At 40.8% G+C, this 26,148-nt stretch overlaps 1 protein-coding gene across 10 annotated transcripts in view; it reads left to right on the top strand.

Annotated features, from left to right (window-relative positions):
• Positions 1-26,148, top strand: part of Stxbp5 (syntaxin binding protein 5) — a 152,786-nt gene that overhangs the window by 21,166 nt on the left and 105,472 nt on the right. For 8 of the 10 annotated variants that reach the window (NM_178346.2, NM_030843.3, NM_178345.2 and 5 more), the window contains 1 exon segment: positions 25,076-25,157. The exons of the other annotated variants lie outside the window; for them this stretch is intronic. In NM_178346.2, the coding sequence (NP_848036.1) occupies positions 25,076-25,157 (82 nt within the window). 10 annotated transcript variants of the gene reach the window in all.

The following is a 26,148-nucleotide window of genomic DNA, read 5'->3' as shown; positions in this document are numbered from 1 at the left end:
CTGTATTTTTGTGATTGAGTTACCTCACTCAGGATGATATTTTCCAGTTCTAACCATTTGCCTACGAATTTCATAAACTCGTTGTTTTTGATAGCTGAGTAATATTCCATTGTGTAGATGTACCACATTTTCTGTATCCATTCCTCTGTTGAAGGGCATCTAGGTTCTTTCCAACTTCTGGTTATTATGAATAAGGCTGCTATGAACATAGTGGAGTATGTGTCTTTGTTGTATGTTGGAATATCTTTTGAGTATATTCCCAGGAAAAGTATAGCTGGGTTCTCAGATAGTGCAATGTCCAATTTTTGAGGAACCTCCAGACTGATTTCAAGAGTCATTGTACCAGTTTGCAGTCCCACCAACAATGGAGGAGTGTTCCTCTTTCTCCACATCCTCGCCAGCATTTGTTGTCACCTGAGTTTTTAATCTTAGCCATTCTCACTGGTGTGAGGTGAAATCTCAGGATCGTTTTGATTTGTAGTTCCCTGATGACTAAGGATGTTGAACATTTCTTTAGGTACTTGTTAGTCATTCGATATCCCTCAGTTGAGAATTCTTTGTTTAGCTCTGTACCCCATTTTTTAATAGGTTTGTTTGGCTCTCTAGGGTCAAACTTCTTGAGCTCTTTGTGTGTTTTGGATATTAGCCCTCTATCAGATGTAGGATTGGTAAAGATCTTTTCCCAATCTGTTGGTTACCATTTTGTCCTAATGACAGTGCCCTTTGCCTTACAGAAGCTTTGCAGTTTTATGAGGTCCCATTTGTTGATTCTTGATCTTTGTGCATGAGTCATGTGTTTAAGGCTCTTCCCCAATTTTTCTTCTATCAGTTTGAGTATATCTAGTTTTATGTGGAAGTTCTTGATCCACTTGGACTTAAGCTTTGGCTATAAGAATGGGTTGATCTGCATTCTTCTACATGCTGACCTACAGTTGAACCAGCACCATTTGCTGAAAATGCTATCTTTTTTACACTGAATGGTTTTAGCTCCTTTGTCAAAGATCAGTGACCATAGGTGTGTGGGTTCATTTCCAGGTCTTCAATTCTATTCCACTGATCTACCTGCCTTTCTCTGTACCAATACCATACAGTTTTTATCACTGTTGCTCTGTAATACTGCTTGAGATCAGGGATGGTGATTCCCCCAGAAGTTCTTTTATTGTTGAGGATAGCTTTCGCTATTCTGGGTTTTTTGTTATTCCAAATGAATTTGCAAATTGCTCTTTTTATCTTTATGAAGAATTGAGTTAGAATTCTGATGGGGATTGCATTGAATCTGTAGATTGCTTTTGGCAAAATGGCCATTTTTACTGTATTAATCCTGCCAATTCATGAGCATGGGGGGGGGGTTTCCATCTTCTGAGATCTTCTTCAATTTCTTTCTTCAGAGACTTGAAGTTCTTGTCATACAGATCTTTCACTTGCTTGGTTAGAGTCACACCAAGATATTTTATGTTATTAGTGACTATTGTGAAGGGTGTCATTTCTCTAATTTCTTTCTCAGGCTGTTTATCCTTTGAGTAGAAGAAGGCTACTGATTTGTTTTAGTTAATTTTAAACCCAGCCCCTTTGCTGAAGTTGTTTATCAGGCTGAATAGTTCTCTGGTGGAACTTTTGCAGTCACTTAAGTATACTATCTTATAATCTGCAAGTAGTGATATTTTGACTTCTTCCTTTCCAATTTGTATCCCTTTGACCTCCTTTTGTTGTCTGATTGCTCTGGCTAGACTTTCGAGTACTATAGTGAATAAGTAGGGAGAGAGTGGGCAGCCTTCTCTAGTCCTTGATTTTAGTTGGATTGCTTCAAGTTTCTCTCCTTTTAGTTTACTGTTGGCTACTGGTTTGCTGTATATGGCTTTTACTATGTTTAGGTATGGTCCATGAATTCCTGTTCTTTCCACGACTTTTAACATGAAGTGGTGTTGAATTTTGTCAAATGCTTTCTCAGCATCTAATGAGATGATCATGTTGTTTTTTTCTTTGAGCTGGTTTACATAGTGGATTAAGTTGATGGATTTCTGTATATTGAACCATTCCTGCATCCCTAGGTTAAAACCTGCTTGATCATGATGGATGATCATTTTGATATGTTTTTGGATTCGGTTTGTGAGAATTTTATTGAGTATTTTTGTGTTGGTATTCATAAGGGAAATTGGTCTGAAGTTCTCTTTCTTCGTTAGATCTTAGTGTGGTTTAGGTATAAGTGTAATTGTTGCTTCATGGAAGGAATTGTGTAGTGCTCCATCTGTTTCTATTTTGTGGAATAGTTTGGACAGTATTGGTGTGAGGTCTTCTATGAAGGTCTGATAGAATTCTGCCCTAAACTCATCTGGACCTGGGCTCTTTTTGGTTGGGAGACTTTTAATAACTGCTTCTATTTCTTTGGGAGTTATGTGATTGTTTAGGTGGTTTATCTGATCCTGATTTAACTTTGGTACCTAGCATGTGTCTAGAATATCGTCCATTTCATCCAGATTTTCAAGTTTTGTTGAATCTAGGCTTTGGTAGTAGGATCTAATGATTTTTTAAATTTTCTCAGATTCTGTAGTTATGTCTCCCTTTTCATTTCTGATTTTATTAATTTGGATACACTCTCTGTGACCTCTGGTTAGTCTGGCTCAGGGTTTATCTATCTTGTTGATTTTCTCAAAGAACCATCTCCTGGTTTTGTTGATTCTTCATATAGTCCTTTTCGTTTCTACTTGGTTGATTTCAGCCCTGAGTTTGATTATTTTCTGCCATTTACTCTTCTTGGGTGTATTTGCTTCTTTTTGTTCTAGAGTTTTTAGGTGTGCTGTCAAGTGGCTAATGTATGCTCTCTCCTGTTACTTTTTGGAGTCACTCAGAGTTAGGAGTTTTTGGTCTTAGCATTGCTTTCATTGTATCCCATAAGTTTGGGTATTTTGTGTCTTCATTGTCATTAAATTCTAAAAAGCCTTTAATTCCTTTCTTTATTTCTTCCTTGACCAGGTTATCATTGAGTAGAGCATTGATCAACTTCCATGTATATGTGGGCATTCTTCCCTTATTGTTCTTATTGAAGACCAGCCTTAGTCTGAGAGGACGCATGGGATTATTTCTATCTTCCTCTATCTGTTGAAGCCGTTTTGTGAATGATTATTTGGTCAATTTTGGAGCAGGTACCATGAGGAGCTGAGAAGAAGGTATATCCTTTTGTTTTAGGATGGAATGTTCTATAAATATCCATTAAGTCCATTTGGCTCATGACTTCTCTTAGTCTGTCGACATCACTGTTTAATTTCTGTTTCCATGGTCTGTCCATTGATGAGAGTGGGATGTTGAAATCTCCCACTATTATTGTGTGAGGTGCAATGTGTGCTTTAGTAAGGTTTCTTTTATGTATGTAGGTGCCCTTGTATATGGAGCATAGATATTTAGGATTGAGAGTTCACCTTAGTGGATTTTCCCTTTGATGAATATGAAGTGTCCTTCCTTATCTTTTTTGATGACTTTTGGTTGAAAGTTGATTTTATTCGATATTAGAATGGCTACTCCAGCTTGCTTCTTCTGACCATTTGCTTGGAAAGTTGTTTTCTAGACTTTCACTCTGAGGTAGTGTCTGTCTTTGTCTCTGAGGTGTGTTTACTGCAGGCAGCAAAATGCTGGGTTCTCTTTATTTATTCAGTCTGTTAGTCTATGTCTTTTTATTGGGGAATTGAGTTCATTGTTGTTAAGAGATATTAAAAAATAGTGATTGTTACTTCCTGTTATTTTTGTTGTTAGATGTGGACTCATGGTTGTTTGTCTCTCTTCTTTTCTTTTTCCTTGCAAGGAGATTTCTTTCTTGCTTTTTCTAAGGTGTAGCTTCCCTCCTTTTTTCCCCATCTATTATCCTTTGTAGTGCTGGATTTGTAGAAAGATATTGTCTTGATTTGGTTTTGTCATAGAATATCTTGGTTTCTCCATCTATGTTAATTGAGAGTTTTGCAGGATACAGTAACCTGGGCTGCCATTTGTGTCCTCTTAGGGTCTGTATGACATCTGCCCAGGATCTTCTGGCTTCATAGTCTCTGGTGAAAATTCTGCCATAATTCTGATAGTTCTGCCTTTATATGTTTCTTGACCTTTTTTTCCTTACTGCTTTTAATATTCTTTGTTTTTTTGTGCATTTGGTACTTTAACTATTGTGTAATGGGAGGAGTTTCTCTTTTGGTCCAATCTATTTGGAGTTCTGTTGGCTTCTTGTATGTTTATAGGCATCTCTTTCTTTATTTTAGGGAAGTTTTTTGTCTTTCTATGATTTCGTTGAAGGTATTTACTGGCCCTTTAAGTTGGGAATCTTCACTCTCTTTTATACCTATTATCCTTAGGTTTGATCTTCTCACTGGGTCCTGGACTTCATGGATGTTTTGGGCTAGGAGCTTTTTGAGTTTTACATTATTTTGATGGTTGTGTTGATGTCTTCTATGGTATCTTCTGCCCCTGAGATTCTCTCTTCTAGTTCTTGTATTCTGTTGGTGATGCTTCATCTATGACCCCTGATCTCTTTCCTAGGTTTTCTGTCTCCAGAGTTGTCTCCCTTTGTGCTTTCCTTATTGTTTCTATTAACAATATTAAGTCCTGGATGGTTTTGTTCAATTCTTTCACCTGTTTGGTTGTGTTTTCCTGTAATTCTTTAAGGGATTTTTTGTGTCTCCTCTTTAAGGGCTTCTACTTGTTTACCTGTGTTGTCTTATATTTCTTTAAGGGAGTTATTTATGTCCTTCTTAACGTCATCATCATTATCATGAGATGTGATTTTTAAATCTATATCTTTCTTTTCTGGTGTGTTTGGATATTCAGTATTTGCTTTGGTGGGAGAACTGGGCTCTGATGATGCCAAGTAATCTTGGTTTCTGTTGCTTAGGTTCCTGCAATTGCTTCTCGTCATCAATTTGTCTCTGGTGTTAACTTGTTTTGCTGTCTCTGACAGTGACTCCACCCTCCTGTAGGCCTGTGTGTCAGGACTCCTGTTGACCTGGTTTCTTTCAGCCGGAGCTGGGAACAGAGAGGTGCTCTTGGGTTTGTGTTACTTTGTGCAGGAGAGTTGGTCTTAACTCTGATCTCAGGTGTGCAGTCACTCCTGGAGACTAGCTTTCTGCTCTAGGCACAGGCAGAAACCGAAGGGTCCTGCCCCTCAATGCTCCTAGGGTCCCTGTCCCCAGAAGGCACAGAGGCACTACTAGGTGGGTTCTTCTTGGGTCAGGAATGTGGGCAGAAGTAGTTGTCTCCTCTGAGCTCTCAGGATTGTCTGCACTTCTGATAATCTAGCTCTCTTCTCCATAGGATTTGAGTTCAGGGAGCTGTAGGACCAGTTCAGTTCAGTTCCGAGCACAGGCAGAAACCAGCAGGTTCCTGCTGCTGACTGCTTTTATATTCCTGTATCCAGAGGCCACTAGGCAGGTTCCTCTTTGGCCAGGAATGTAGGCAGAAGGGGTGGTCTCCTGAGCTATCAGGATTTCAAAAAAGTGGTTTTTAAACTGACACTTGCCAAGTAAAGGAAAAGTATAAAGTATAGGTTAAGACTGCAGGGCTGGAGAGATGGCTCAGCCATTAAAGGCTAGGCTCACAACCAAAATATAAGACTGCAAAAGTATAAATTGTTACTTGGCAGAGACTTTCCCTTGGACATTTTTTGTATAGAAAATGAAATGAGGCATGCACTGTTTTTTGGTAAAGAGTCCTTACACCACTGCCTTCATTCCTTTTCATTTTGCTTTGTTGACACAGAGTTTCTCTGTGTAACAGCCCTGGCTGTCCAGGAACTCACAGAGACCTGCCTGCCTCCGCTCCCTCCTGAGCGCTGGGACTAAAGGCACGCACCACCATGCCCTGTTTCTCACACCATTGTTGGGAGCATATTTCTTCTAGATAATGAGAAGTCACACAGGAGTAGCAAATAACTACAGGTCTTGAAGTGGTAACTATGGAGACATTGTTGAGGGAATTCATAGTAGTTGGAAGATAATATTTAGAAATCGATGTCTCCTACAAACCATTTAAGGACAGTGTTATATGTTAAAATCATTTACAGAGAGGGAACAACACTTGAGATCCTGATTCCCCAAGTGTGGCAAGGAGCATAACTTCTGCAGGTTTCTTTGTTTTTGTTGTTGTTGTTGCTGTTATTTTTGTTAATCCCGTGGCTGCTTTTGATTCAGAATCAGAATAGAGAAATCCTGGATTAAGTGCCTGGCCATATGGACAGCAGTAGTTGGAGTGAGCAGATGGCAGATAAGAGCCATATTCATTGCTGTCTGCTCGGAGAGGGTGTCATTCGAAAGCACTCACACCGAGTGCAATGCGTGAGGAGACACTGTGCTGGGGTGCTGCTGTCTGCAGAGCACCCCTGCTGGCAGAGACGGGCATTCTGACTTTGAGCTGTGCCTTTTCCTCTTCCTGGAGTTTATCTGTAGACATGAAGCCAGCGGTAGGTAGAAAAGGATCTCACATCTTAATAATGCGGTTGAAAAGCATAGCCCTAAATCTGCAGGTCATCATGGTCATCCGAATGCCAGTGTCCTTTCACAAGTGACAAGACTCCAGCATCGATACGCTGTTGGCTTCAGAGATCAGTCTGCATCCCCATCTGTGTTGTCAAATGTCCTGTGTCCCGCACCCTAAACTTCTGCTTAAAGAAATGTCAGCCTTATTGTTTAAATATTCTGTCTGTCTGTCTGTCTGTCTGTCTGTCTGTCTGTCTGTCTGTCTGTGTATCCATCCATCCAGAGACTTACTATGTAGCACTTGCTGGCCTGGTATTTACTGTACAGACTAGGCTGGCCTCACACTGAGAGCAGCTGTCCTCTTAGCCTAACAATGTGCTGCTAGCATTGTTCAGTTCTTCACCACAGCTGCCTTGAGACGTCACATTTTAACAGATTTTATTATCTTTAGTAAAAAGAAATGTGTGACATAATGTCCTTTTTACATGTTAATTTTCTTTTTATCCTTCACAGCAATATGGAATTGCACTTAAAACAACAGCAAAGCTCTTTATGCTTCTTTATGTTTACACAAAGTAAAAATGAGAATACCAGACCTACCCTAAAGTTCACCCTCTTCACAGAGGCTTCAATCACACTGTGAAGACCACACCTAAAGGAACTTTGGTGTAGCTATTGGAAAAGTAGTCCCATGTATCATCTGTAAGATTTCTGCCATTAAAACTAGCTCTCACCGACACTGGCCCAGTCCTAAGGCAGCAGAGCCGCAGCACCAGAAGAGCTTCCAGAACAAGGAGTCTGTGCTCCAAAAGTGAGGGCAACATGGCCAATCACAGTTGCATAACCACCATAAGTGCAGTACCATGGGCAAGTACACTTGTACTCACTGGTAGGTGTTGAGACAGAGCTATAATGTAGCTTGCCCTGAGCTTACTGAATAGCTTGCCTGACACTGAGCGCCTGGTCCTCCTGCCTCAGCCCCTCAAGGCTAGAATTATAGACATGATCCATCTTACTGGGATGTATGTTTCTTACAAATAAAAATCATGTGGTGCAGATGTAGCACATGTGCAGCTCAGTCTTCACGTGGGTCCCGAACAACTTGAGCTGTCCCAACTGCTGTTGCCTGTACGTGGGATATGTTCTTCCAGATGGGCTGCCTTGTCTGACGTCAGTGGGAAAGGAAGTGCCTAGTCCCACCAAGACTTGAAGTGTCAGGGTTGGGGTGATATTCAGGGGGTCTCCACCTGCTCAGAGGAGAAGGGGAGGAGGTTGGGGAAGGACTGGGGGAGGGGTGGTTGGGAGGGGGACAGTGAGCAGAATGTAAAGTGAATAAGTAAAAATCAAACAAACAAACATGTGATGGTATTTAGCTGTACTATGATGGCAGGAGGCAGCAAATTGCCCTTAAAAATCCTTCCTTGCTTTGGAAACAATATCTGCTCAAAAACTACTTTTAGGGAATATTATGTGACAAAATATAGAATGCAGAGGATTTTGTTGGGGTAGGTAAGAACTTGTAAAAGATATAATCATTGTTATATTCATTTTCAAGCTTTGTCAGGTGAGCATTTGCTTTTTCAGAAATGCGGAGGATGTGAGAGCCATGGAGATTTTGCTCTGATTCATGTGCACTCTGACCTTCTGGTCTAATGTTCAACACTGATTTTCACTGTGGTAGAGGTCAGAATAATACCATTCCCTCTCCTTTTTCTTAACCACCAGTCATTGATGAACAAGTGCTCAGAGAAGTTATGATCTTTAAGTCATTAATAACTTACTACTTGCATACCAGTCTTGTTCTTAAAGCATTCTGTCTGAAACATTGTTTACTAGTAACAGGTCAGGCATTTTCTAACTCACAGAGGTCTGTCACATGGAAAACCTGCCCAAGAGCTGTGTGTGTGTGTGTGTGTGTGTGTGTGTGTGTGTGTGTGTGCGCGCGCGCGCGCGTGTGCACGCGTGGCTGTCTGTCTTGCCTGTTCTTTACCACTGTTGATTCCATCTTGCTAATAGTACAGTCTAAATTCTAGAAACTAGAATAAGCTGCAAAAGCAGCCCAACAAATAGTTGGAAGGTGTGATAGCTTTATTTATAAGCTTGACACAATTTAAAATGGTCTGAAAAGGGCTTGTGTAGTTCAGCTTATGGGGAATATCTTGGTTATGTTAACTGATATGAAAGGACCTGCCTCCTGTTGGTGGCACCATTCCCTGGGCAGGACATCCTAGATTACACAAGAGTGGGGGAAGCAGCCTGAGGGCTAGCATGTATGTACTCATTCACACTGTTCCTACTGTGAATACCCTGTGACCAGCTGCTTCACGTTCCTGCTGCCTTGACCTTACAACAGTGATGGACTAGAACTTGAAAATGTGAGCCAAATCCTTCCCCCCGTAAATCGTTTGTCAGGCTATTTTATCACAGTGACAGGAAAGGAAACTAACAAAGAACGTAAACTGAATGGGCTAGAACTGTTGATTCATGAAAATTTAATAGCTGTATTACACCTTAGCCCAGTCTCATCATAAAGGCAATAGTAGACTATCTTTATACTAGTTTATACCTTCTATGTAAGAAGTAACATTGGACCAACAATGATATGTCTAGATGTAAACATGCTTCTCATTTTGAAAAAGCTCATTTGGTCACATATTTATTGAGTATCTACTGTGTCCATGTTCTTTTTCAGCTCTGGGAATACAGAAAGGACCTTGTTGTGGCCTACTGGCTCCCTAGGCCAGAATGGCTTCAAACAGAAGTTACAGATAGTTTTTGTGCTGCATTGTTTTATGGCGCTTGACAGAGCTGAAGTCATTTGAGAGAGGGAAAACACCTCTGTAAGATCTAGTCCAGCCTCTAAGGCATGTTCTCGATTAGTGATTTATGAGGGAAGACCCAGCTCATTGCAGATGGGGCCATCCCTGGCCTGGTGGTCCTGGGTTCTAGAGGAAAGCAGGCTGAGCAAGCCAAGAGGAGCCAGTGTGCAGCACTCCCACATGCTTTGCCCCAGGTTCCTGCCCTGTTTGAGTTCCTGTCCTGACTTCCTGGTAATGAACATTGATGTAGAAGTCTAAGCCAAACCCTTCCTTCCCAACTTGCATTTTGGTTATGGTGTTTCATCAGAACAATAGAAACTTTATGACAGTCCCAAGAGAAGGAAATGAGGAAGTACCTAGGATACCAGGATTCAGTGTTGCTATAGAATCAGTAAGAAGGAGCAGAAGAGCAGTGCAGGCCCAGGTGGAGTTGGAGGCTATAGTCGTGAATGAGTGGGATTTGCTCTTCTCAAGCAGTATTATTCACTTAACTCTCTTTGGCAGTGTCTGTGGACCTAATTGCTGTATTGTCTTTATGCTTCTATTGCTGTACCTTAAGACCTCTGAGGATGAAGACTGTAATTTGCCTGTTGAAGTTCTCAAATAGGAAACATTGAATGGGTTAAGGAGTATTGTTCTGTGGGTTGCCACATGTTTATTCCCTAAATACAGTGCTATAGTATAGGAAAATACAGAGACAAATGTTTGTTCTTTACCTCAGTTAACCTTTTATCATTTAATTTGCCCATAACCTCAGAGTTGGAAATGGGGTGGGAGAGCTAGAATTGGGAAGAAACCGGGTTATTTGTGGATAAGGAAGAGAGTCGCATGAGTTGTTTGTTGTTCTTGGTGTGCATGCCATGTGCATGGGAGGCTCCTGTGGGTATAGGGAAAGGCACGAGTTCAGCTTTGCTGGTAGAGGAGCCAGGGGCTGACTGTCGGGTATAATGAGGCAAACCAGGGTACTGCGTCCGGTCCTGTCTTGCAGCCATTTGGCCTCTGAGAACAGGCTTAAGAGAAACTAAATCAGAAGATACATTCATTCCTAAAGATGTTGAGTGGTGTGGGTGGGCTCTGATGGACCGTGTGCATTTGGCTGCCCGCGGCCTGGCCTTCTCAGATGAAGCCATGCCATCCTGGTCACCTTGCTGCCTTCATGAGCTTTCCCTTCATCTTGGTTTATCACTCCCATTAGGACCTACACACTTCCTGCATTGCTAGAGGCTTTGCTGCTGCTTCTCTCCTTCCTGTGCAGCCATGCCGTGGGTCTTGACTCTTGTCAGTGTCAGTAGCTACAGTGCAGTTCGCTGTGGTTTTGCTCTATCCAGAGTGTATGGCTCCCTTGTGCGTAGACCCCGGTATTCCCAAACGAGAGCACTCACCACCACTCTTCTTGCAGAGACTCCAGGTTTCTAACTCCAGTCACACATATGGTTCTGCTATACACTCCCCTTCAATTGTAAAAGTTGAGAAGGAGCAAACTGTATGTATTGTGGCTTGTTTTTCTACAATGGATATCTTGGGGGACAGATTTTCCTGAACACAGGACCTTCGAGCCATACATCTTTAAAATTAGAAACCACAAATTCAATATCTTTTCTTCAACTCTCTTCAAAATTGAGTTCTGTCATTTATACTTAAAATAATTTTAAGGTGTGTGCGTGTGCGCGTGTGTGTGTGCACGCGTCTATGCGTGTGCATGTGTGTGTGCGCGTGCATGTGTGTATGTATGTGTGTGTCTGTGTGTGTGCATGTGTGTGTGTGTCTGTGCACGTGCATGTGTGTGTATGTATGTGCATGTCTGTGTGTGTGTGCATGTGTGTGTGTCTGTGCACGTGCATGTGTGTGTATGTATGTGCATGTCTGTGTGTGTGTGCATGTGTGTGTCTGTGCACGTGCATGTGTGTGTATGTATGTGCATGTCTGTGTGTGTGCATGTGTGTGTGTCTGTGCATGTGCATGTGTGTGTATGTATGTGCATGTCTGTGTGTGTGTGCATGTGTGTGTGTGTGTGCACGTGTATGTGTGTGTACCCATAAAGACCTGAAAAGAGCACTGGGTCCTCTCAAGCAGAAGTTGTGGACTGTTATGAGCCACATACCTGATCGGGGCACTGGGGAGTGAGCTTGGGTCCCGTTCTGGAGCAGCCGTTGCTCTTTATCACTAAACTACATCTCCAGCCTTGGTGCTAAGTATGTTTTTGTTGTTTTCTTTTGTTTTTTAAATGTATAATTGTAGTATAATTTAATTTTCCCCTTGCTTCCCTCCAAACACTTCTATATACCCCTCCCTGCTTTTCTTGAAACTCAAGACTGTTTTCATCAACACACACACACACACACACACACACACACACACTCCTAAAAATAGCCTGTTCAGTCTGTATAATGTTAGTTGTATGTGTGTTGTCAGGACTGAGCATTTGGCACTAGACACCCAGTTCTGTGCGTTTCCCTGGGGGAAGACCATCTCTCATGTCTCTGGCCTCCTTCAGTTGGAGAGGGTCAAAGGCTTGTGGGCTTCTCTTCATCCAGTCTGGCATCTTCCCTGTGTCACTCTTGTTCAGATCATGTGACTCTATTGGGGAGAGTCCATGGGTATAGCCCCTGATATCACTAGGAGACACTCTCAGAGCAAACTCCCATCCTTTGTCCCTTACAGTCCCTCTTCTGAGCCTTAGGTGCAGCTGGTCTCCACCTGCTGGGAAGAGTTTCCTGGATGGTGGTGAGGACCACATTTATCTGTAGGTGTAAGGACACAGTTGTATAGAGCGTGGTTAAGCATTCTGCTGGGTTTGGAAAGAAATGGTTGTGGATGTCCCTGCACTCATCATGACTTCTCTGCTACAGAGTAGTTAGCTAGCTTTCCAGTGTGCTTTTAAAATTGTCACAGTGCATTTCTGTATAAAGAATATGTAAAGGTAGTGGCTTTTATTTTTTATTTTTTTAATAGTGCAAAAATGTGTATTTAGAATTAGCCATCTGGACTCAGTTTGGAAGATCCCAGTTTTGTTGGTAACATCTAGAGCATCATAATCCGGAGCCAATTGAACAAGGTATTGATTTTGTTACAGTTCTTTTTAGAGCCTGTTTGATCTGGTGCTTGCTGGCATTGACACCCACAGCGAATACAAGTGAACTACTGCCTCTGTCTTCTTCATGGCTGACTCATGATCAGACAGATTTGATTGCCGAGGGTGGAGTGGTCAAGCTTGTTTCTCCTGGTGTGCTCTGGTGAGGCTATTTGGGCTGCAGGGTTCAGGGCTGTGGGTTCTCGGGCTGACGGAAGGTAGGGGACATGTGGACCTTCTTTATGTTGTGGCTGTGGACACCTTTCGGCACTGTTTCTGTCTTTGGAAGCTTCCAGTATGTAGCCTCTGAAGTGCTAGGATTATGGGCCACTGTTCTTCAACTGTTGCTTTTGTGCTTGTTTGCTGATCATTAGATAGATAGATAGATAGATAGATAGATAGATAGATAGATAGATAGATAGATAGATAGATAGATAGATGATAGTGAGTCTGTTTTGCAGTCTTAATAGTGTTCATTTGTGATTGTACAATTGAGCAGTGGTTTGGACCAAAAAGGGCTGAGAATGCCCCTCCTCACTTGACATGGATAGGTTATATAGTCTTTACTCATTGATCTTATCTATTTTTTGTACATTTTTTAAATGACAAAAACATTTTGAGTTCTTCTAGCTTCTTGAGATTCACATAATTATCATCTTTAGTTAGCCTACCATGTTAGAGCACACTGAGGCTTCTTATATCTAACCTTAACTTAGACAGAAGAAGTGTTGGATTTAGGATACTGCATGGGTATAGACAGAAAAACAGTCACAGGGTTGGCATAGACACACACACACACACACACAGAGAGAGAGAGAGAGAGAGAGAGAGAGAGAGAGAGAGAGAGAGAGAGAGAGAGAGAGGAGAGAGGGAGAGAGGGAGAGAGGGAGAGAGGGAGAGAGGGAGAGGGAGAGAAACATTCTCTCTCGGTCACATACACAAACACATGTACATGCACATACTCACACATAGTGTGGGGAGGGAGAGAGAGTGGGGAAGGAAGTGGAGAACAGACTGACTGAAACAGAATAGAGCAGCCAGGCAAACACACACACACACTAGCAAAGTGATGTCCCTTGGTGGTCACTAGGTGTCAGCGTTCCCTCAGCTCCCTTCCCTGCTACTCTCTCCAACCTTAGATAAATACTTTTCAAATCTAAAGTTATATGTGATTACATGATCAAGATCCCAGAAGTTGTATGCCTTGCTTACTTCCCATGATCTTCACTTTCATATGTGTTTATATGTGTTTACTCTATTTATGGCTTAATAGTATTCCATTCTGTGTATGCATTTTCTATTTCTTGATTATTTCAGTAGTGCTACAGCAGACACAGGAGTGTAGGTGTTTCTTTGATACTTCTCTCTCTCACACATGCACATGCACCCCCCTCACATATACACCACACTCGCGTGTGCACATACAGAGAGAGAGAGAGAGAGAGAGAGAGAGCTCACACAGCCTACACCCACCTAGTAGTAGGATTACTAGATCAAGTGGCAGTTCTATTTTTAAGCTTTGAAGGAGCCTCCATGCTTTTTCTCTAATGATCGTCAGTTATAAGGGTTTTCTTTTCTCCACACCCTGACCAGTGTTGGTTCCCTCATCAACACAGTGGTTTCAGAAGTGCCACTCTTACATCCAGGCACCTGTAGGCCTCTGTAAAGTATCCTGGCCAAGTGTCCACTGTGTTAACTGACTGCACTGTGAAGACTAGACGTCTGCACATTCCAGTTTTATTTTTGATTATTTGTTTATCCTGGGTCCCTGGACTTTACATAGGAATTTTAGGATTAGATTATCGGTTTATTTTTGCCAACAGTTGAAATTCTGTAGAAATGGTGTGCCCTCTGTTTAGAACGATTCATCTGTTCCATGAATATGAGATGTCTCCATTTATTTAGGTTTTCCTTCTGCAAGACTCTATAGACTTCCGTATATAAGACTTGCTTTTGTTTGGGCAGTTTATTTGTACTCATTTTATCCCTTGTGTTAACATAAAAAGAATACTGGGCAGAGAACTTGGGGCCTTGTGTGTGCTAGTGACCAGCTCTGCTAATGCGCTGTGCTCCAGTCCCTGTGATTATTTTAACAGGACTCTTAGATTGTTTGTTGCAAGTATTGAGAAGGATACTTTTTTATGTATTGTGTGTTGTGTGTATAAATAGTTGTACCTGTGTGGCAGTGTGTTGTGTGTATAAATAGTTGTACCTGTGTGACAGTGTGTTGTGTGTATAAGTGGTTGTACCTGTGTGACAGTGTGTTGTGTGTATAAATAGTTGTACCTGTGTGGCAGTGTGTTGTGTATATAAGTGGTTGTACCTGTGTGACAGTGTGTTGTGTGTATAAATAGTTGTCTCTGTGTGATAGAGTGTTGTGTGTATAAGTGGTTGTACCTGTGTGACAGTGTGTTGTGTATATAAATTGTTGTACCTGTGTGACAGTGTTTTGTGTATATAAAGAGTTGTGCCTGTGTGATAGTGTGTTGTGTGTATAAATAGTTGTACCTGTGTGACAGTGTGTTGTGTGTATAAATAGTTGTACCTGTGTGACAGAGTGTTGTGTGTATAAAGAGTTGTACCTGTGTGACAGTGTGTTGTGTGTATAAATAGTTGTACCTGTGTGACAGTGTGTTGTGTGTATAAATAGTTGTACCTGTGTGACAGTGTGTTGTGTGTATAAATAGTTGTACCTGTGTGACAGTGTGTTGTGTGTATAAATAGTTGTACCTGTGTGAGTGTGTTGTGTGTATAAATAGCTGTATCTGTGTGACAGTACAGTCCTACCTTGCTTGTTTACTTGTTTTAGAAATGCTATTTTGGTGAATGGTTAACAATTTTTAACATATATAATATATCATCCTTGAATAGGGATAATTTTCATTCTATTCTACTTATATATTTTACATTTATTGTTATTACTACTACTTCTATGATTACTACTACTAGTAGTAGTAGTAGTAGTAGCCCCTTTCCCCTGGTTAGAACATTCTAGACCACACTGAAGTAACATGGACATCCTACTTACTGATGCTCTTGGTAAGGTGTAGAGTCCTTTACTATTGCATATAATGCTCTTTGAGATTTTCATGATGCCCTGTCATGATGATGGTTCCCTCTACTGCCACTGTGGAGTGACTGGCCATGAAAGCACAGTGGCTTCTCTCACCCTTCCTATGCCTGTTGAACTGATCATGTGGCTTCTTTCTTTTAATACACGGAGGCAGTGAATTCATTAGACAGATCCTTTCTTTCTCCCTAATCTCTGTGCTGAAGGTTGACCCCAGAGCCCCTGGCGTACTATATTCAGATGTGCACTTGGCACACAGGACAGGTCCACAGTGCTGGTCCCGTCCTTCTGTTTAGTTTAGCCAGTCCTGCTCTTCTTACACATTTCTAGAAGAAAGTATTTTCTCATCACTTTAGATGTTTGTGAAGAATTTATCTCAAAATTATTATAGAATTATGGTATAGAATTCCAGGTTCCTGTCTAAGGTCCTGTGCCACATTACTTCTTTAGTAAACTAATATTTAATGTAACCCATGAGCTAACGTTAAAAGAATCTAGGATTTTATCCTTTCAATCGGCATATTCTTTTCTACATTCTATGACGAGATTACTACTTAGAAAAGGTCCTTGTAGCTCCAAGTTTTCTAGTTCAAGGTTAGTTGGCCTTGTTTTGGGGGCTTCTGTGAGGACACTGGGCTGCAGCTGTAGAGGGTGGGTAGCTAAGCCACATTCTTACCTGATGAACCAGGAAGAAGAGGATAACAGGCCCGAATCCCACAGCCTACATTACGAAGTCCATTAGTGACCCCGACCTTACCCTGGGCTCACCACTCCGTCATCTTTACACTTCCCAGGAGCACTTCGACATGGGTCTAAGCTTTAGGACCACCTAATAGGTCTATTATATTTACTTGCTGCTAAAAGTTACACGTGACCTCGCCATATTGATTTAGACCATTCTGGAGTTATCAAATATCCATAGATTAAATATAGACTATATGGTTCTTCTATGTTTATTCTTCAATTGTAAGATGACTTAACAATGAAGTAGGAATCGAGATTTATGAGTGCAAATTACCCGTAGTAATATACTCTCTAGTGTAACAAAGCTTGACGGTTTAACCTATAAGCTCTGAGATTAAATGTCTTAAGTCAAGTCTCAGCTTCTTTGCCAACTTGCTGTGAGTCTGGGAAAGTTATTTAAACTCATACTTGAATATTCTTGATTTGTGAAAATGGTTGACCTCAGGTACTGTTGTTTGCATGTAGGAATGTTCCCCGTATCACAGTTGGGAGGATGAGGGACCTAGTTATCTCTAAATTCCTCTTTTGTCCCTCCCTTTCTACTCTCTCCACCCCTTCACCTCCCAGTCACAGTAACAATGAAAGTCATTTAGGAGGTGAACTTCAGGCTAAGTTTGAAATAGATATGTAGTACAATAAGTAAAATGCTTTACTAGTTATGAGTTTTGCGGTGTGTGCGTGTGTGCGTGCGTGTGTGTGCGTGTGTGTGTGTGTGTGTGTGTGTGTCTATTATGTGGATATGTGCATGCTGAGTGTGTATCATTAAACAATGTCGATGTTGGCTGTTTTTCCCCACCACTCTCCACTTTCTTTATTAAGTAAGGCAGGAGCTTTGGAAGAACCTAGAGCTCCCTGATTGAGTTAGCCTAGCTAGCTACTTCATCCCAGCGACCCTGTCTGTGTATTCTGAGTGTCAGGATTACAGCACACAAATCTCTAGCTTTTGCATGGACTTTGAGAGCCAAACTCTGGTCTTCGTGTTTATTCTGTGAGTGTTTTATCCTAGATCCATCCCCCCAGCCTTCCTGATATTCTGTTCTGCTCATCAGTCCTTATAACCTTCTGTGTTAGGGACGTGGATCAGCAGTAGATAGAGTGACCTTTGTGCCATGTATATGGTCCTATATTCCATACTCAACAATAGCAAAAAGTTAAGCTCTTACTAGCTCCAAGTTTTGTTTCTGTATATCTATCTCATATACCACTTCCTTTTATTCCTCATTAAATCCTACTTTCACTATATTTTCTATGTTTAATTCTTTACTTCCCCCCCATTGTGTAACCGAGGATCTTTGAAAGACTCAGTTGCATGTTTCAGCTTTGCTCTCTGCCCTCCTATGAATGTGTCTGTATAATGAACTTATTATTCTAGCCAGCGCTTATAAAGACACACAATCAGTTATCTGGTTTACAGCCGTAAGCCTAGCTTGGGCAGGCTTGGAGCTGTTCCAACTTGTTCCTCAGCTATAGAGTCCTTTATTACTGCTGTTCCTCCTGCCCACATGCTCCTGGTCCGTCTCCTCTCATGCAGCCTCCTCTACTCTGTCTCCTTCTTCCTCCTCTTCCTCTTCCTCCTCTACCTACAATCCCCTAACTTGGTCCTCAAGTCCCACCTTTCTCCCTCTATTGCCCAATCACAGGTTCTATTTTTTTGTTGACCAGTTAAATTGGGGAGAAGGTTCATATACTATCACTTGGTATCAAGGTCATCCACATCTACAGAACCAGTATAAATAAAGCATGGGGCTAGAGAGATGGCTCAGCAGTTAAGAGCACTGACTGCTCTTCCAGAGGTCCTTAGTTCAAATCCCAGCAACCACATGGTGGCTCACAACCATCTGTAATGAGATCTGATACCCTCTTCTGGTGTGTCTGACAGCTACAGCGTACTGATATTAAATAAATAAATAAATCTTTAAAAAGGGTTGGGGATTTAGCTCAGTGGTAGAGCGTTTGCCTAGCAACCACAAGGCCCTGGGTTCGGTCCCCAGCTCCGGAAAAAAAAAACAAACAAACAAAAAAACAAAACAAAACTAAAGCATTACAATACAAACAGCATCAGACCAACCCACCACATTTCCCCCTTTTTGTCTAAATAAAAAGGCTCTTATAATAATAAAGAACATACAATAGGAACCATTGTGCAACAAATATAAAAACTCTTAGGTAAGAGTTACATTTGTAATGTTTAGTCATTTTATGTTTGACACCTTAGATAAAGTATTCTATCATCTATCCTATCTTGGTGAGTTTAGAGTTCTGTACAAATCAATTTGTATCTTAGCTTGTGTTACCATCCTAAAAAATATCTTCTTAGACCAAGAACATCTTCTTAAATCCTAAACAACTTAAGCTCATAGTAAGACTATAACTATCTAGTCTTCAATCCATTACAGACCTTAAGGGAATAAATATTACCTGAGTATGCAGGAAGTGCAGGGATGCAGCTTCAAAAAATTATAGAAATGAGAGAGACAGCTGACAGCCTGGACAGTGCCAATATTCTCTACAACACTGGAGCATCATCGTCAGCCTTCTGGCCCGGGATATCAGACAGGCCACTCTCGAAGCAGGAGTCATGAAGGACTTGCTTATCCTGTCTTGGCAGAGCTTGGCAGTTGACTTCCCTTGTTTTGTTTGTCCTTTCTGGACAGCATTCTATCTGCAAATAAAGTTAGGGTGTTTTCTTTGCCTGCTTGCCACAAGTGAAGCCATCTCCAAGTGGAGGTTCTTTAATGCCCATCATCTTCTTCCAAGTTGAATCCTGTGTTGCCAGGAGCTGACATGTTTCAGTGTCAAAAAGCCTTAAATTAAATAAAACATTTTTTAAATGCCAATTGATTCTGTGAGTCTCTGAGGTTTTTGAAGACATCTGTCTATTCATAGCATATCTGAATTAGCTAACATTGCCTGTCTTCAGTTACACATTGTATGTTCAACCCAGAATGCATATTTCTCTGATGATCTAGACTAGTGTCTGACATGATCACAAGTTTGACTATTGACTTGTATTTCTTAATCATATACAATAGTTTGTAATAGCAGCCATTAAAAGGAGTGGAACTTTACATTGTATCTTTAAGGATTATATAGGAACAATACCTCATATAAGAATTTAAAAGATATGTATATTATGGTGCCAAAAAAATCTTAAATTTGTATTGATATCTAATAATCTAAACCAATGTAACCTTTAAATTTATATCAGTATACAACATTCTGTACCGATATAACAAAATATAGCCCCATTTTTTTTTATCAAAATACAAAAGTCTATACCAATGTAAGATTATGGCTATAAAATAGTTTTTGGTTTAAGAATAGAATCAGTAATATCCCTCTTTTTTCTTATTATTCCTATAATATTTCTATATCTCCTCTTTTTCTTCTCAACTTTTCCCTCTTAAGAAAGAAGAGGGGGTTGGGGATTTAGCTCAGTGGTAGAGCACTTGCCTAGCAAGCAGAAGGCCCTGGGTTCAGTCCCCAGCCCCGAAAAAAAGAAAAAGAAGAAAAAAAAAGAAAAAGAAAAAAAAGAAGAAGAAAAAGAAAGAAGAGTAAAGAAAAGGAAAGGGAAGAGAAAAAAAAAGAAATTAATGAATCTAACCTCCTATTTCATTTTCTCCCTGTCCAAGATCATAACTCTTGGTAACAGTCCCCTTAAGTGGTGACAACCTTCCAATATCCAACAAGTGACCAAAATTCTCCACCCCGCCTTCTGCCAATTTGGGGGTATAGTTTTCTTTTGAGTGCCCTTCTTCTCCCAATGGAAAACTCGTTAAGTCTTAGGAAAGCCAACTGTGGCATTTGTTGTCCATTCTCTGTGCTGAGAAAGTTCAGGCTTAAGTGAAGTCCCGATTGGATAAGTCTGTGAGGTTGGACCTACAGAGGTAACTGTTTTGAAGTTGTCCTGGAAGCAAATCTTTAGAGGACCCAGAATTGATGGAGTCTAAGGTAGGATCAGGCAGGAAGCTAGAACAGTAAGTGTCAGCATCTCAGGATCCACAGGGTGAATCTTGTCAGAGCTGTATTCTTGGTTGTTTTTTTCTGCGCACATAAAATTTCCAGAGGCAATATATATTTCTGTATTATCATAGTCTATGGAATGTGCAACGTTCATAGATCAGTTAAAGATGCCTTTCTGCTCCCCGTTTAAACAAGTAAAAGATATCTGTCTTTCTTAAACTAGTTTGAATTATAATCAAAATTGCAGTATATCTTCATCTGTGCCATATGAAAGGATGGCAGAGTGGACCTTGAGGACTTTTGCAGCCAGAGATTTATTGGCCTTGTATGGCTGAAGTTATGACGGGAGACAGTTCAGACTTGATCATTTAAAGGGACCAGCATATACATTACAGATCTTTTGGTTTTCTTCTTGTCTGTAGCCATGATCTTCAGGATGTCTCCCCTTGTCATGTCTGATTTTTTTTTTTATCAATTTGGAAGGAGCCCATAGTTTTTTGTTTTTGTTTTTTTTATTTTCTGTGGAAATAGAGGCATAACTCCTTTCCTAGCATAACACATTTCCTGTTTTCCAGTCTGACGTTAGAACATCTTTAGTAAACTGGTTTAGTTTAGCAGATTTTTTTCCCCCATAATCCAAACTCTCAGCAGCTGTAGTTTTTGTTTGCTTGCATTAAAAAAAATCTAAGTTAGCAGAGCACTGTGTGCCCCTTATGATGACACCCACCTGGGTGAAGAAAACCAGGCAAACTGCATGGAGTATCTGCCAGGTGTTGCTCCTCAGGGAACTGATTTGCTCCAAAAGCAAAGATGACTAGTTAGGTAAAGATGACTAGTTAGGTAAAGATGACTAGTTAGGCAAAGATGACTAGTTAGGCAAAGATGACTAATTAGGCAAAGATGACTGACTAGTTAGGTAAAGATGACTAGTTAGGTAAAGATGACTAGTTAGGCAAAGATGACTGACTAGTTAGGTAAGGGTAACTAGTTAGGTAAAGATGACTAGTTAGTTAGGTAAAGATGACTAGTTAGGTAGGTATTTTAGTTATTGCTAGAGAAGCAGCAGAACAAGTGCAGAAGGGCATCTGGATTAGGAAGTCTATACCCCTTTAAGAGAATGCACTGAAATTCAGAGTGCGAAGGAGCAACAGCACAAGGAAAACATTTATCACTAGCCAGTTTTGTTCCATGATTGATATATCAGAGTACAGAACAATAAATGAACATTTTTCCAGTTAGTAAATATATTTTCAGAATTTTTTTCAATGTATAGTTTTTTGATTGCTTTGTAATTTGAATTTCAGATAGTTTGCGATCGTGAGTGTAGGCACGAGAGATGTAGATATTTAACCAAGTGGATGGTTATTAGAAGGGTGGATTATTTGTGGTAAGGATGTTCTTTCAGAAATGCCAGCATCAAGAGGAGCCGAGTACAACGCCACTGGTATGAAGGATGTGGAGATATTTGTATCTGGGGTGTTCTGATCTATGACCTAATATATTCAAATTGATGGTTGTTTGTTTTTTTTTTTTTTTTTAGTGTGTTTTGTCCACTGACAAGTTTTAGCCAGTGTAACAAATATGACTATTTGATGAGTCCATGTATGTTTTAATTCTCACTGTGTTTCTGCATATTAGACAGCATAGGTCTTTTGGAGTTTAGGGATTAGGAAGCTGAGGGCTGAAAAATTCTTTGAAGGTCATAGTGTAGACAATAGAGCTGGTACATGAACTGACGTGAAAGATGAAATCTTAATTTTCTTTGTGCCTCAAATGGTCTTGTGGCACCTAAAGTAAATCAGCTAGTTAACCACTCTACCCACCCACACATTGCCTCTGGCAGGCTGGGCTTACTAAATTTGCAGTAGGGTTGAAATTCTTACAGACTACCAGTCAGAGCTGCTTGCTCTGAATTTTATGTTTTGTCAATGTGATGTGACACACACACACACACACACACACACACACACACACATGCACACACACGCGTGCACGCACATGCATGCACACACACACACACATGCACACACACATGCACGCACACGCATGCACACACACACACGCACGCATGCACACACACATGAACATACATCCATTCTTTAATGTTTATTTAAGCCTGTTGGTAAGGCCCAGTAGTGACTTACTTTGACACTGACCTACTCCAGCCTCTGTCCATGGTGCCAGGGAAAGAATTTTCAAGGCCAGGAAGCTACATCCCCAGTGAAGAAAGCTGCTTTTATGATCTTTGCTTCTAATAGTCAGTTTTGTTTATTTTTACACATTTTTGTCTGTCATATTTTACATTCTTATAAGGCAAATATCCATACGATTGCATTACTTATTAAAATCTGAATTGCAAAACTGGTCTGTTTTTAAAAAAATCAAAGATGTCTACTTGAAGAAGATTTCGGGGCTGGAGAGACGGCTCAGCGGTTAAGAGCACTGACTGCTCTTCCAGAGGTCCTGAGTTCAATTCCCAGCAACCACATGGTGGCTCACAGCCATCTATAATGGGATCTGATGCCCTCTTCTGGTGTGTCTGAAGACAGCGACAGTGAACTCATTAAATAAATAAACTTAAAAAAAAGGTTTCAGAAAGCTAATCTTCTCAATTTTCCGTCTTATCCAGGATGATTAAGAGAACTGTTGGTGCTTGAAAGAACAAATAATGAGAATCTCTGGCATATGTGTGATTGGAGACTGAAGCTCAGGGTTTATAGAAACAGTGCTACATTCAGGTCGCATTATTAGTATCTTTCCGCGTTCCACAGAGGCAAGGCTTATGTAGAAATCTTATAGTTAGATAGTTATGGCTGTACTTACTCCTGAAAACCTACCCTGTGCTCCAGGTAACAGACCTAAACTCAAAGACCCATGTCTTTGACTAACGTAAAAAGGTCAGTGCTAGAGAGATATAAGGACCAGTGGTGGAGCATTTGTTTTCCATAAGTGAGGTCAATGCATAGCAAGAAAAGAGAGGTATACAAAATAGAATGTGACTCATGATGCATTTGTTTTGTATTAAGCAGAACTTCATGGCATATTTTATTAGAACATAAAATGGTCTCTGTGAGTTTGCATACAGAGGGCTGGAGGTTATTAAAACTCACTAAATGTTTAAAGCTTGTCTTTTTTTTCACATCTTTATTAACTTTAGTATTTCTTATTAACATTTATTATTGTTATTCCCTTTCCCGGTTTCCAGGCCAACATTCCCCTAACTCCTTCCCCTTCCCTTCTCTATGGGTGTTCCCCTCCCCATTCTCCCCATTGCCGCCCTCCCCCCAACAGTCTAGTTCACTGGGGGTTCAGTCTTGGCAGGACCCAGGGCTTCCCCTTCCACTGGTGCTCTTACTAGGCTATTCATTGCTACCTATGAGGTCAGAGTCCAGGGTCAGTCCATGTATAGTCTTTGGGTAGTGGCTTAGTCCCTGGAAGCTCTGGTTGGTTGGCATTGTTGTTCATATGGGGTCTCGAGCCCCTTCAAGCTCTTCCAGTTCTTTCTCTGATTCCTTCAACGGGGGTCCTATTCTCAGTTCAGTGGTTTGCTGCTGGCATTCGCCTCTGTATTTGCTGTATTTTGGCTGTATCTCTCAGGAGAGATCTACATCCGGTTCCTGTCAGCCTGCACTTCTTTGCTTCATCCATCTTATCTAGTTTGGTGGCTGTATATGTATGAGCCACATGTTGGGCAGGCTCTGAATGGGTGTTCCTTCTGCCTCTGTTCTAAACTTTGCCTCCCTATTCCCTGCCAAGGGTATTCTTGTTCCCCTTTTAAAGAAGGAGTGAAGCATTCACATTTTGGTCATCCTTCTTGAGTTTCATGTGTTCTGTACATCTAGGGCAATTCAAGCTTTTGGGCTAATAGCCCCTTATCAATGAGTGCATACCGTGTGTGTTTTTCTGTGATTGGGTTACCTCACTCAGGATGATATTTTCCAGTTCCATCCATTTGCCTATGAATTTCATAAAGTCATTGTTTTTGATAGCTGAATAATATTCCATTGTGTAGATGTACCACATTTTCTGTATCCATTCCTCTGTTGAAGGGTGAAGCTTGTCTTTTTACTTTGTATTATTTATTAGCTACCCAAAGCAGATTAGCAATGTGTTAAAAGGACTGTGTTCTTATTTCAGGCTCATGAAAGTATAACGCATGTAACAGTACCTCACAGAAAGTTCTGGAAACGTGCATGGGTGTTTTGCTATGCATTAATCTTCATTCAGTGTATCTCAGAGAACAGAGCTAGGGATGGGACCTATGAATATGTACTTAGCATGCACAAAACCCAGGTTCATCCCAAGCACGTGAGAAAAGGGGAAGGAGGAGGTGGGGAGAGGACAGCGGCCACCATGGAGCCATGGCGCATGCGCACGTTGCGTTCTGCTGCTTTCTGTTGTACAGAGCACACTAGTTACCTCCTGTGCTTCCCCTTCCTATCTGTTTAGTTTGCATGGGGGATGATAGTATATTCTTCCTGGATTGCGACAGTCCAAGGAGTTAGTTCATATGGCATTTCCAGTCATACCCGGCCTGGTGGAGACTGTTAGTTAACGTAAGCCTTTGCATGTTCAGAGTCTTGGAGTCCACATCCACGCACGTCGGAAAACACTGGGACACTGTGATCTTCATGTTGCCTCGAGCAGCACGGTCACATGGTCAGTTTTTGATTATATTTTAGATTACAAGTGACACTGTGGGATTGAAAATTGGCAGTGAGAAGAACATTCCAAGATGACGTTTTAATGTTTTATTTTTTTTTCCTAGAAAGAAGTTTTCCTATTTATTTTAAAACTAATTTATAAGACTTGCGGTTATTAATAAATAAAGCTCTGGGTATATCAGCCTCTTTAAGTGGCCGGGATTGAATATCAGGTCATCAGAATATTTATTGGTTACATAACCTAAAAAGTTCCTTTTAAAATGCACACGGTAAAAACTCCTTAATGGGGCCGATGGCAGCTTTGGTCGTCCAGGGGTGGAATGTTATTGCCAGCACGACAGCGGAGCGGCAGTGATTCAACTCCAGTTCCTGATTAATGAGGTTAGTGACTGGTGTTTATTCCTCCTACTGAGACCCCAAATTAGAACAGTCTAGTTCTTCAGATTGCTTGCATATACTTATAAGTAAATATTTGAATAAAAATGTAATTTCTTGAGAGTCAGATGCAGTCATAATTCATTTTAAGGTGCCACCGCAAATAGTCATGCAATATGTTTTCTCAGAATAACGTTGCAAATAAAATAAAAATATTTTTGTTACCATATGCTACATTTTAACTATTGTTTCAAAGATTTTGGAAGTTACATAGCATTAAAAAACCTGTATTGAACTAGTTTAAACACAGCATTTACTAGAGTACATTAACAAAGTGTTCCCACATATTTCTGGGAAAGCAGCTTCCATTTGAACGTGTCCTGGCTTTGACTGTGAGAAGGCGAAGTGTGAAAGGAGCTAGAGAAAATTCTATTTCACAGTATAGAGACTGCTGAGAAGGGCTCCACTTTCTTTAAATTTGAGGATAGTCTGTGAACATTCTGATTGCCCTAAATTCTTAGGCTCTATAGAATAAGTCCCAAAATATGAATGAAAGATAGGCCAGTAAGATGGCTCAATGGACAAAGGCATCATAATACATTTGGACGAGTGACTAATCCCCTTTGTAGTCTACAGATTGTTACTCTTTTACTGCATCTCAGTCTTCTCTGGAGCTTTAATGGAAGTGAACTTGGAGAGGTCCTGGCTCTGAAAACTCCAACGTTGAGTCTGGGCAAGACTGAGCCCCTCTGTGCCTCACTCACCCAGGAGTGATAGGATGGACTGATTAGTCAGTGTTTTCTGCTGGTCAGAGCTGAATACTGTCATATTCTGTTGTCATGATCTAAGTAAAGGGCGTCTATTAGTATTTGCCTCACATAAATAAAATGAGGTCACTTTGTATTTTGTTTTTAGTCAAGACAGTATCCATATTAATGATAAAATAACTTGTGGTCTGCTATCTAATCATCTTAGCGGTTTTAGCCATGCCACTAGA

This window comes from Rattus norvegicus, chromosome 1 (assembly GCF_021556685.1).
Source record: "Rattus norvegicus strain SHRSP/BbbUtx chromosome 1, alternate assembly SHRSP_T2T, whole genome shotgun sequence".
NCBI lineage: Eukaryota > Metazoa > Chordata > Mammalia > Rodentia > Muridae > Rattus > Rattus norvegicus.
The sequence above is the reverse complement of the archived record's forward strand: the minus strand, read 5'-3'. Positions and strand labels throughout refer to the sequence as shown.